Below are 12,666 nucleotides of genomic sequence, written 5' to 3'. Positions count from 1 at the left end.
CTTTATTCCTGGAACAGATCATTTCTATTACTGTTCATTTTTTACCATTTCTTTGCTTGTTAAGTAGAACTGAAAATTATAAAAACCAAACTCACTGGTATGCTTCAGTCTAAAAATCATGATATGGTTGTAATAACATTATGATCTACAATTTCTTTAGCTGAAATCTGTGAAAGACAGGAAACACAAAGGCAGTTTTCTGCATTTGTCTGGTGAATAGGTGTAACTAAAGCTGAAAAACATGTTGCTGTTATTGATTTAACCTCCTACACTCACATTTAAATCCTGACAGTACTGTCACATTATGTGTTGTGGATATTTCTTCACCGTTTTACCCATCTCTTTATTCCCTCTACTTTGGCCTTCGATAATTTTCTCAGAATTTACACTGAACAGAACGGCCTGACAGTGGAATAAAATAGGAACAAGATTGAATATATGAAGCCAAATAAATGGTTTCTCAATGCAAAAAGCTTGAGAGTGTGTTTTCTGTCGTTGTACCTTATCGGACATTAACGGACTCAGTGATTTCATGCTAACACAAACTTTCTGCTAGGGATAAAAATAAAAACTGAGCTAAATATGATGTAAAAAAACTGATATAAAGCCAAGATATTTGGCTGTAGCACAAACTCTGTTTGGATTTTTGGACAACTTTTGTGTTTATATGCTACAAACGTTTTATATAGCAAACAGGATAGTTAATGATTAGTAAATGCATCAAATTTCCAGGGTTGATCCTTATTCATAATTTATGACTAAGAATCTAATTTGTAAATTAGATCATCTTACATGCTGGATATCGATGTCTGGATCAAATCCTGATTGAAAATGATCTAATTTGTCTAAAATTAAATATTTTAAGTTGACAGTTTGTTGGATTTGGGTGAATCTGATGTTTCCTGCTTGTAGGTCCACATGTTGCATGGTTTGGGCGATTTTGTCCGTTTGACCTTGAGATTAGAAAATCAGGGCACAGCTGGTCTTAGTGCTCACTAGAAGCTGTTGCCAATGTCGAGATGGCTCTGCACTGGTGATCCAATTATTCTCTCTTTTGGAGAAAAAGGTTGTAATGTCCTGAAAAGCAGTTTTGGTGCAGCAGAAACTCCCACTTTGAAGTTGTTGATGATCCAAAACATCGTTCTTTAAGTTCAGGACTCATTCTTTGCAGTTTCTTTCCTGCATGTGACGTTATCCTGATGCAAAGCAAAGATAAATGCACAAGAATGTTTGTAACACAAAATAAAGTGAGCAGATCAGTCTCCTAATATGAAGAATAGTGATGTAAACTGTATTTTTTACAGCTATTGTACTGATGATAGCCTAACCTCATTATAATATTGTCCTATCAATGTTTGCAATGGAAAAATGCATAAAGAATTTTGTTTCTGCTGTCAAATGAGTGTAGAATTGATGTACGTCCGATCCGACTGCACAGTAATCTGAAAACAATAAAAATTGTCACAGTAAGAAGTTTGTGTTGAACAGCTGAACTTGTGCAAACACAGGCCCGCGTTTTCATCTCTGGTGAAAGTACAGATGTTTATATAATCCTAGCCGGAATGAAAAGAGGCCTAAATAATGTAATGTGAGTGTTATTTGGTGCAGATTCAAAACAGTTTGTCCTACCCAAAAGCCTTTGTTGTTGCTACATTTATGGCTCTTATCATTACACGAAGTCGCCGGCAGGCTACAACTAGCATATGCAAAGGGAGCCAAATTCTTATTTTTTCATGAGAACATTTGCACAACATTTGCTGGTTGTGCTGAAGGATGTAGACATGATCCTTCCAGACAAACACGGTGACTAATTAAGCTGACAGGTTGACACCATCCCACCCCCAAACAGCTCAGAGGGCTGTCACTCATCTGGATCAGCCTAGTCAGTCGTGTTATCCAACCCTTCTGCCTTTTTGCAGATCAGTCCTCATGTCATTTCAGCTCACTTCTACCGGGTGCCTCCCATCACATCTATTCTGAAGTAGCGTTGCCCCAACCTGTGGAATATGATGCCACATTTTGTTTTAAAATGGCAAAAGATGAACAACTTTTCTGCTTTGGATAGAGTAAAACACGTGTCAAACTCGAAGCCCGTGGGCCAAATCCGGCCGTAGCCTTTTATGTGGCCCTCTAGATTCTAGACTAAGTACTAAATGTGCTTAAATATTATGTTATCAGCCAAATCAATGCAGTTTTTATCTGCTTACTGCCAAATTATATCAGTCCTTCCAGTTTCTTAAGAATTGTCATGGAAAATCAACAAATTCTTGCACTTTTTTTGCACTAATGCATAATTGAGAGCTTATTGTAGATTTTTCTCAAAAATTGTCAAAAACTTTACTTGTAGCTGCTTCTGCCTTAATAGATTGATGTTAAACTATAGTCTATGATCTATACAATGAGTAATGTAAAGTCACATATACCGTCATAAATAAGCGCAAATATTACCAAATTAGTACCACAAACACTTTGATTTTTATTGCAAAAAAATCACAAAAAGTACAAAAGATGTTCAGTAATATGATTTCATTTTAAGAATTTATTGATATTTCAACAGCTTGTGAACAGGTTTTATCAATACATTCTGGCACAACTGAACCCTTTAAGAACATTCATGTCAAACAATAATGAGTTTGACATCCGTGAAGTGAAACATTAACAGGAAAATGTACATAAAATTTTTTTTTAAAAATGTTACGTTACACATGTAGTAATCAAATCAAATCTAGGTTATTTGTATAGCACTTTTTTTGAACATTATGTAAGCAACCCAGGATGCTCTTGTCAGCTCTCCATGAACATTTGTATTCTTTGCTCTTCCTTTTCGAGCTTCCAGGAAAATAACTGTCCTGATTTGCTGTGTGCGGTTTCAGATTAATATTGAGAATAAATCTGTTCCAGCTGCCAATTTCCCATCTACAGCCAAAAATAAACACCTTCTTGTCATGCATGTCTGTCTTCAGCGTGACATTGCCTGACTCGAATCAGCGCCTCCGAATTCAGAGTTTGATTCATTTGTTCAGAAAATAAAACAGCGATCCTAATAAAGATGTTTACAAGTCACTCACTGAAATAAAACATGAAACTGTGATTCTGCTGTTTATTGCAATGTTTGTTTGTTTTTGTTTGTTTTTTTAAATAAGGAGCATTCACTGTTGGATTTAGTTCTATTGCAGCTAGAGACGCCTGGCAAAACAGTTTTTACATTTTTTATATTAAACCTACAAACTGTTTTTTATAGGAACATTATGTGACAGACCAACACATATTATTCAAAGCTTTAAAAATTTTACAGAGCTCTGTTCAGTCCAGCATTTGATGGCACAACTATATCAAGACATAGCTGTCCACCTTAACCAACATGCTTAGACATCTTCAAAATTAATCAGCCAAGAAGTGCAAAAATGACTTTGGTAAGCTGCAAAGATCCACAGCTTAGATGGAAGAGTATTTCAGCTAGACAACTAAAAGTCATTCACTCCAGAAATAAAACTCTGGAGTCGACACGAACATGTGGAAAAAGGTGCTCTGTTCAGATGAGATCAAAATGTTTTGGCTTTCACGCAAAATACCGTCGGGATCAGAAGATTAATTCTGCATAAGGCAGAAAGCTGGTCAGACTTTACGATGGAGTAACATACAGGATAGTTCTGGAAGAAAAACTGAGCCTGCACAAGAGTGGAGACTGGGCCATTGTGTGTTAGAGTGGCCTAGTCAAAGTCCAGACCCAAATCCAGTAGGAATCTGTAGCAAAACTTGAAAATTGCTGCTCACAGATGCTTTCCATGCAGTCGGACAGACCTTGAGGTATTTTTCAAAGAACTGGAGGTGAAGACTTATCTCTAAATACTTGCAGGTTCATGTGCACCCCACACTTTTCAGATTTTTTGTGCAAATCACAGAAAACTAGAGTGAAAAAAGTTTGTGCTTGTGGCAGAACGTGAAAATTTCAGGGAGGACGGATTCCTTAGTTTGCACATCTATAACAGCCTTTAAAAAATACTGATCTATGCTTGTTAGTAAGGTTTAACTGTGGAGAGCAAGAATTTGTAAAACGTTCAGGCTGGATGATGGAAGTTTTACATTGTCAGCACAGTAATGAATATGTTAGAAATATAATGTGAATGTCTGGTGGCCCCTGGGTCATATTTGTAACATCACATCATCATCTGAACCAAAATGTTTTAGTCATACAAGGAAGTCAAGTGAAAGTTTTTTTATGTTTGACCCTTTTATGCTAATCTCAGGTCCAGTAGGTTAACTTCCATAACCCTGAACAAACTGCGGTGCAAAAGCTCCCAGTGAGCAGCAGTTAGCATTTGTAAAATTAAACATAGCTAAAATGCGCAACATTAATAATAACAGTTACAAATGTCTACAGAACCCTGCTACATATGTGTCACATTTGCAACAACCTCTGCTGACCACAGTGCTTCACAACAATCACAACATCACGGGTAGATAAATGACAAAACGGAAAATAAAATTAAATTTGGTAAAAAAATAAATAAATCAAATCGGGTAAGTACTAATATCCACATTATTTTCTTCCCTTTTTCTTTTTTAACTGGTGTTGAAGGCCCGTCTGGACATAAACTGACCTCCTGACTGAGGGGAATAAGTGTATTATTGTTTCCACACCTGTAAAAAATAAACCACTACTGTAAACACAGCAGAAATAGAAATAATAGTAAGAATTAGCAGAAAAATCACTCATCATAATGTGGCCCCCGCGCTGTCAGCTTAAAACAATTCTGCCTCTGAGTGGATCCACGTCATGCTCCCCTGCTGAAAATCAAAGAAACTCCTCCTTTCATTATTATCTTTGTTCTCAAAATTGGATGCCCATTGAACATCTCATTCAGGATTTTATTGTTGACTTGAATTTAACTTGAAACCGCTGATGGAGGTGGAACGTCTCTGTCTTCCTGCAGGCCTTTTGGAAGGAGAACGGTTTCTCCGGAGAAATTGTGGCAGGATCTTCCACCGACTGTCCGTTCTGTGTCACCTTTGACGCCACCAGCCCACGTGGGAACCCGGCCCTGGTGGGCTTCATTTCCGGCCAGCAGGCGACTCTTTGGAGCGCGAGAGAGGTAAAGTCAATAGGGACTGAGACCGGTCTAATCAGATTATTATGAACCTGTGTTTATCTTAGCAGAGCTCTCATCCTGCATGCAGCAGCCGCTCCTGAGGCTTGTTTGATATTTGATTTGAATTCTGCATGATCTCATGTGAAGTCATGCAGCATGCTAATGGTAAAATGAGGAAAGCGTGGGTATAAAAGGCTCAAATATTGGGCAGGAATAACAGGTCACGAAAACTAAAATGTTTTCAAACATTTATTTATTTCCCATTTACTCTAAAATAACAGGCTATATTAGCATTACAGAGAGGTTCATTCAATTTTGACTGCATGTTGAGGGCTGGTGCAGATTTCCATTGTGTGTGGAGACAAAGGCAGAGTATTGTGTCTTGTCATAATAACAATATTACTTGAGTGCAGCATTAAGAAAATTGCATCCAGGAATGAGGCGGATGGAGGGGGGGGTGCTGCTGCCAGCTCGCAGTGGCTATTACTTCATAAAATATAGCAGATAAAAGCATTTTTAAGTGGCCCAAAACAAAACCCAGTGTGAGGGACATTTATGTCTAAGTGGCCTCTGCAATGGACATCTGGTGCTTTTAGTTCATTAGGTGTTAATTGGCTGGAAAATGAAGATGTTGCTTTATGTTTGCTCTGGTTGTGAGGTGAAAGAAAAGATTTTATTAAGATTACTCCAGGAAAGAAATCATTAGTGGACATTGTACTGCCAGTACCTGCGAGTAGTTTTTTCTTTTGTTGTTGTTTTTCTTGTCCAGCTCAGTTTCACTGATTAGCGAAGTTTCTTTCCTAGACAAAGTAATTGACAACTCTGTTGTTGTAATTGCGGTTTTTATTCCAAAAGGAAGTATACCTGACTCCATATTTTTGTGTGTAGCTGTGTTTTTTTTCCTGTATAAAGCCAATGATGGAGCCATTCTCTGTTGTTACCAACTCAGTGTTCTGTTCAACAGGGTCTCCTTTTTGGGATGAAACCTTTCATAGAGCTTTTGATGATGTTAGTTTTTGTCTTTTTCTGTCCAATAGAAAGTACACTTGGTTCAGTGCTTTTGTTTTTCAACTGAATCTCTTTTCTCTTTACTTTACTTTTTGTTTTTGTCCAGCTCAGTTTCTCTGATTAGCCAGGTCTTTTCCCTAGAGGAAATAAATGGCAAAGCTGTTGTTGACATGACCTCTTTTGCAGTGCTAAAATAGAATAGAAAGTATACCTGACTCCATGTTTTTGTGATTAGCTAGGTCTTTTTCCTGTATGAAGCCAATAATGGAGCTATTCTCTGTTGCTAGCAGGTCAGTTGCTCTTGTTTAAAACCGTCTCCTCCTGGTGATTAAACCTTTGGCGTTAATTCTTGAATTTTGGTTTTAGAAAGTACACTTAGCTCAGTGCTTTTGTTTTTTTAGCTGTATCTCTTTCCTAAAAGAGTAATACTGTATTTAGCTGTCTTTATTTCACAGAAAAAGCAATTGACATAATTGTTACGGGCATCTTCTAAATCCACTTGTTTAGCTCCTGGCTCAAACTATTTGTGTTTAGTCCCGTCTCTTTTGTAAATTAAGGGTGCATTCACGCCAGCCCTGTTTAGTCTGCTTTAATCTGATTCTAGTTCCTTTGCCTAGAAAGTCTGGTTCATTTGGGGAGGTGTGAATGCGTAATCAATCTCTGATGTGGACCAAAAAAATCAAACTCTGGTGCGGTTTGAATAAATGTGTGAACACAGAGCAGACCGGAGACCAGGAAGCGAAATAAAGCTCAGATAACTAAATACAGCTAAATCAAACTTGTGAGTCTATTTTGTCTTTTCTACAGACAAAAGAGAAATCCTACAACCACTAAGATCTGACTCTGCTCTATTTTTGTTTACACTTTGCAAAGAAAACAGTGGCACTCAGTGTTTTCTTCTGAGATTTTGGGTCATTTCCTTCAGTGGTTCTTGACGCAGCGCCCCCACAGGTGAGGAGTTGAACAGGTTTTTCAAAAGGTTTGCTTGGTTTGACACAGTTCAGTGTGAAAACAAACAACACCAGCTGAAAATGTAACAAATGTTGCAATTTCTGTCCCCATTTGAACCAAGTCTACCGGACTATCAGGTGTGAAAACACTGTAAGTCGCTGTTGGCGCTGTTGCTGCCAATGATCTTTTGTACTTCTTGTTTTTTTTACTCCAGGTGAAAATGTTCCTTCTTGGTTCTATTCTGCTTAATTTTTGGCGGGTAAAAACAATTTTAACATTTTCAAACAGCTGTAAGTGTTCCAGATCTTCACCAGGAACCCTTCTTGCACTCATAGCCGACAAGAATATAATTCCTTTGCTTTTTTTCCCCTTTTTTAATACTTTTTTTTGTTTTTACTCAGGGAGAAAAAAAGACAAAACCCAACATTGTGTCTGGTGTTGTTTTTGCAATTTAGGTCGTTTTCCTGCCTTGCTTTAACGCTCTGCAGCTGCAGTAGCTGTCACCCTGCAGAGACGAGCAGCAAAAGGTTCTTAATAATTAACCTCCACTTGCCGCTCTGCTTCTGAACACAGAGGAAATGTGGTAGCGTGTGATGCAAGCGGGCATAAAGGTTACAATTATGCACAGCATGTGCTGTTTAAATAAGATGAAGTTGTTGATCGGATATGTCATTTTTCATTTGGACCCTCTTGCCCTACATGAATTCCCACAGCAAGAGTTTTAGATTGCTGAATGACAGAGAACTTATTTATGACTAATTTTAACTAACTTTAGTCTAATAAATCTATCCTAGCCCAACAGTCATGGTTTTGGACTGTGAAAGGAAGCTGGAGTACCAAGAGAGACTCGAAAATTATTGTTCTGAATGTCAACGTGGGAAAGAATCAATCAAAATACAAGGACCATGTCTCAAAATTACATATTTAACGTATTTTCACATTGTAATTTGACACTATGCAAAAAACTGATTTGATTTTTATGGTGTTCTAAAGCTGGGGTGTTCAAAGTGTGGGCTGGGGGCCATTTGTGGCCCTTCTGGCCCATCCAAATTTACTTTTTTACTTTTAAATCAGGATGAAATTATCACCATCATCATTTTCTCACACCAAGTTTTTCTTATAAGCAGATCCACGTTTATCCAGAGACATTTACTGATTTTCCCGCACCAAAATCAACTTTTATTTAATTTATGGAATTTGGCTAAATATAGAAAGCATTTAAAAAAAACAGTAACCCCCAACTTCTGCTCTTATAACTGAGGATAAATTTGTTATACTGAGCCCAAAAGAATTTCAAAACAAGATGCCCATTTTATGTTTTGGATTTTCAAAATCCAAAACCAAAGGAACCACAAACTTTGACAATTTTATTTGTTTGATTTTAGTTCTTTCCCTTTTCTTGGCCAGGTGACAAAAAGTTTCGACACCCCTGAGCCTTGAGGGCCACATAAATAGTTGCTGTTTGCCGGATTTGACACGTGTGGTTTGCATGAAAACTTTTTACCCTTCCTTATAAATCCGTGGTGTAGCTGTACCTTTTTACGAGTAAGCTACATTTTAGTTTTGCAGTTTTGCTTTTTATGCCGTGTAAATGTTCTATTTATGTTTTGAGCATACAAGCCCACGCTTTAGTGCTGCAGAGCTCTTCTGTTGTTGTCTGTAAGCTTTGCTTGCTTAATGAGGTGTGAGGTGACCTGCGTTTAACAAAACAAGAACCAATCAGGTTCATTTTAAATCAATGCGCCTCTACTGCTTCACACGGTGGCGTTATGTTACCCTCTTTTCTTTTCTAATGTATCAACAAGGATTTAAATAAACATTTCTAATGCAATTTAAAATGGTGGATGGACCTCTGATGCTCCCCCACCTCCGTTTACTTCTATTTTAAACTCTTGCAGCTCTGTTGTTTGTTTTCCTCAAATAGCACAGAGGGCATCCTAATTTTTTCTTTTTCTTTGGGATGAAGTAATAGGTCATAAGCAGGGAGACGGCGGAGACAAAGAGACGCAGTAGAGACAGATAAGACAAGTCAGGAACTGTGTGTACGTTGCCTTATCTCTATTCCTTTTGTCAGTTTGTCTGTTCTTCCATCCCAGCCCTTCCAATTTGCTCATCCTTTCTACAATTTTTCTGCATCTCTCACCGTGTTGTTTATATCTTCTTCCTTTGAGTCTCATTTTTCTCCTTTGCTGTGTTTTGCTTACATTGTTTTGCTGAATGGTTCAAATGCTTTTCCTCTCCACTTTCTCGTTTTCTTTCTCTCTTTTTTTTTTTTTTACCCTTCTGAGATTTGTCTGAGTTATTTCCCGCTCTGTTATTACCATTTTTTTCACATTTTCTCTCTCACGTCTTGCCTGCAATTTGTTTGCAACCTTAATGTCTGATGGAACTCTAACATGATACATGATATATAAGAGCAAGTTTACAGATTTCATACATCTGGATCTTTACTAATAAAAACACTCCAATTGTCAAATATTGTCCCATTACTACCACAAACCTTAATTAATTAAATTGTATTTTAAGGGGTTTACTAATACAATTATACACAGTTATAATTTTTTCAGTTTTTAGACAATTCTGAGCAGTGTGTTTTCATTCAGACTCTAGGCCTTAAAATTAACACTGTACAACATCTGTTTAATAAAATTGGTGGATAAAGATTATATCAAAGCATATTCATGTACTAAAATAGCCCCATTAAAGTTAGCTGAGAATCTGGGGCACGAATAACAGTTTTTAGTTTTTAGCAAATGCTTTCCATCCACTTTGAGTTTGAGATATTTTGCAAAGAAGAGGTAAAACATTTACTCTCCAGATCCAAAAAAGCTTTCTACAAGATTTTAGTCTTTCATCATAGACCAACAAAGTACATTCAAATACAGATTACACAGTAAAATAGTCTAATCCAAGCCAGTTTTATTCATAAAGCTCTTTAAAACTGTTTCATCTTCCTCTCCTCCAGACTAGCAGCAGCTGAAACAAAGTGCTTCAAGCTACAAACATACATTGTAAAAAGCAAATTCATATTGAAACATCATTTAGAAACAAAACAGTCAATTGTAAACAAAACACATGTGTGTACCAAAATGCCATTTAGTAAACAGTTGTCCATCTAAGGCAGCAGCTGCAGGAAGTATTAAATTACAGCTTTGATCCCTCATCCCTGCTGCACTGCATGTCCCTTCATCCTTTCCTTTATTCCTCCACACTCTTACATTCCTCCTGGTTTCATGCTCAATGTTGTGGCTCCTCACAAAATAAAAACCCTCCTTGAGCTGGGAAAAACACGGATGTGCATTATTATTTCAGCAGTATGCCGCTCTGCTTTTAAATGCTAAGCGCTGCTGGTACAACGCTGAGCCCGGATTTTCTCTGTTTGCAGGCTGGAGAAAGAAGAACAGCTGTGCTTTCTAGTCTGGTGAAGTACCTTGGTCCTGAGGCTGCATCGTGCATTCACTATGAGGAGAAAGTAAGTCCTTCAGCGGTCAAAGTGTTTGTAGTTTGATATAAACCCAATGTTTTTGCTCTGAAATCAAACACTGGTGCATAAAAAGATACATTTGACGTTTTATTTTGTAAAATTCAGTCCGTCAAGTGTCCATGATAACTCTGCATGGCAGGATTTAAGGAAATGAGGAAGGTGCATCCTTCTTTGCTTCTGCTGCATTTGCTTTTTTGCATTATAATCCTCTATAATTGGAGCCAATTTTATGAATATATATACGTCTGTGTTTAATTGTCCTGACTGTAAATGTGCTGAGAAAAAATGCAGCATGATAATAAAATAACTGTCTGATCAGCAAGATTTGTTCAAGGAAATCTAAAAATACGCGTTTTGATGTTCCAACATATCATGCATCTCTGTGTTATTTTGTTTTTAATAACACCAGTTACTAGGTTATCTTCAGTTATTATAAAAATGTATTTATAAAACAAAATATATACTGTATATGACTCCTTGAAATTGGCTTCTGTCTCTTTAAGAACCGTTTCCAACATTCCTCTTTCATCTTGTCATCACAACAATGCTTCTCCATGTCGTCCATTGATGCAGTTTACAACCGTTTTTTGGGAGCGTTTCAGTTTGATAAGCTAAGTAGTTCCACCAGCAGCAATTTTGCCGATTGCTGCTGCCGCTAGTCTGAAGGAGCGGAGTGCGGAAATGAAGCTACAAGGAGGAGCTTAGGGGAAATACGTGGGGCTGCTTTTGGTTGCCACGGGAGATTCTAGGATTTCTCAAACATGCTAGACTGAGTCAAAGCAACAAAGTGTTTGTGTTTGAGGGAATAACAATACAACATAATAAAATTCTCAAAAAAGTAAATTTTGCATAGATGTCCATAAACTTGCATGGATTTTATAGTGAAATGTAGTGAAGTGAACCCCGGCTTGAATTGTTCTCAGAAAATTTGCCCGTTCACTTATTTTATTTTTTTTTCCATAGAGCATGTGTAAAATTTGAAAGACAATGCAGCTCCGGAAGCGTAAATTTGCAAAGCAGCCAATGTAGGAATGCGGTTTATTCTCCTTTGTGTTGATGTACTGCACTGCTCAATAACTGTGGCCACGAATGACTTGGAGCACAATCCCTTCTTAAATCCTGGAGTCGAGATTCCTCCACATTTCATTACTCTGAGATGCTCCTAAGTGAGGTAGCGGCACGTAAAACCAGCCTCAACTACTAGCTGTAATTTACCTGCAAAATCCAACTCCCATCCAACAGGGTTATAAACCACTTTATTGATTTTATACACTATTATTAAAAAAGGAAAGCAGATGTGTTCTGAATTTCAATAGCTACTGTAAACTCAGAGGAACTCTGGGTTTAAATAGATCAAAAAACAGAAAGTCACCAACTTTAACCAATGAAGCCCTGAAGGCAGGACGATGTCTTCATGCTGGATGCTCTTTACTTTTACGCGTAATGTGTACTTTGAATAAAAATGCTTTCGTCTGTCATAAATGCCACTGTTCTTCTGTCTGTTCATATTTAGCTCTCTATCTGAGGCCTTTAGATTCAGGGATTTTATGGAACATCCACTTCTGTGAAAATCGGCAGCTGTCAGATGTTTTCCATTGCCGTGTATAAAACTTTCTCGCTGAAGAGTGAAGGATTTCAGGTCGTATGAAAGTTGCGTCGTAACCCTTTTGCAACAATTTCTTCTCCAAGGTGTGTTTTATGGTTTCGCACATCTTAATGTTCCCATCTGGCAAACAACACACGAAATTTGATTGTAATATTTTTCAAGTTTGATGAGTATGAAAAATTTATCTTTCAAAGTCGAACAAGAGTTGACCTTTTATAAATATACAGGTTGTCTCATTGAGATCCTGGACCTGTTTTGATAAAACAAACATATTTCAAACTTTCTCGCTCGTTTCCTTCCCTTTTACTTCTACTTTCTAATACAGACGAACTCTGTCTACTTTAACATCATGAATCTGCTGCAGAACTTGAAAGCTCCTTTTATTGACCGACTCCTCCATCCTAGGTGCAGGATGATATCGGAGGGTACGCACAAAACTATCACTGCACCTAATGAATAAGCAAACGCAGCAACATCTCCAACACGCATGACCCGCACAGACCTAATCCACTCAAATATGATACAGG

The 12,666-nt window shown here is 37.6% G+C and overlaps 1 protein-coding gene across 1 annotated transcript in view; it reads left to right on the top strand.

Annotated features, from left to right (window-relative positions):
- LOC106699643 (probable flavin-containing monoamine oxidase A) overlaps nt 1–12,666 on the top strand; it is a 64,757-nt gene that overhangs the window by 37,315 nt on the left and 14,776 nt on the right. Inside the window, exons 9-10 of the mRNA XM_023337982.1 lie at nt 4,935–5,093; nt 10,435–10,521. Coding sequence (XP_023193750.1) covers nt 4,935–5,093; nt 10,435–10,521 — 246 coding nt within the window. The remainder of the gene's footprint in view (nt 1–4,934; nt 5,094–10,434; nt 10,522–12,666) is intronic.

This window comes from Xiphophorus maculatus, chromosome 8, assembly GCF_002775205.1.
Source record: "Xiphophorus maculatus strain JP 163 A chromosome 8, X_maculatus-5.0-male, whole genome shotgun sequence".
Classification (NCBI taxonomy): Eukaryota; Metazoa; Chordata; class Actinopteri; order Cyprinodontiformes; family Poeciliidae; genus Xiphophorus; species Xiphophorus maculatus.
Note: the sequence above shows the minus strand (reverse complement) of the source record. Positions and strands in the feature narration are given on the sequence as shown.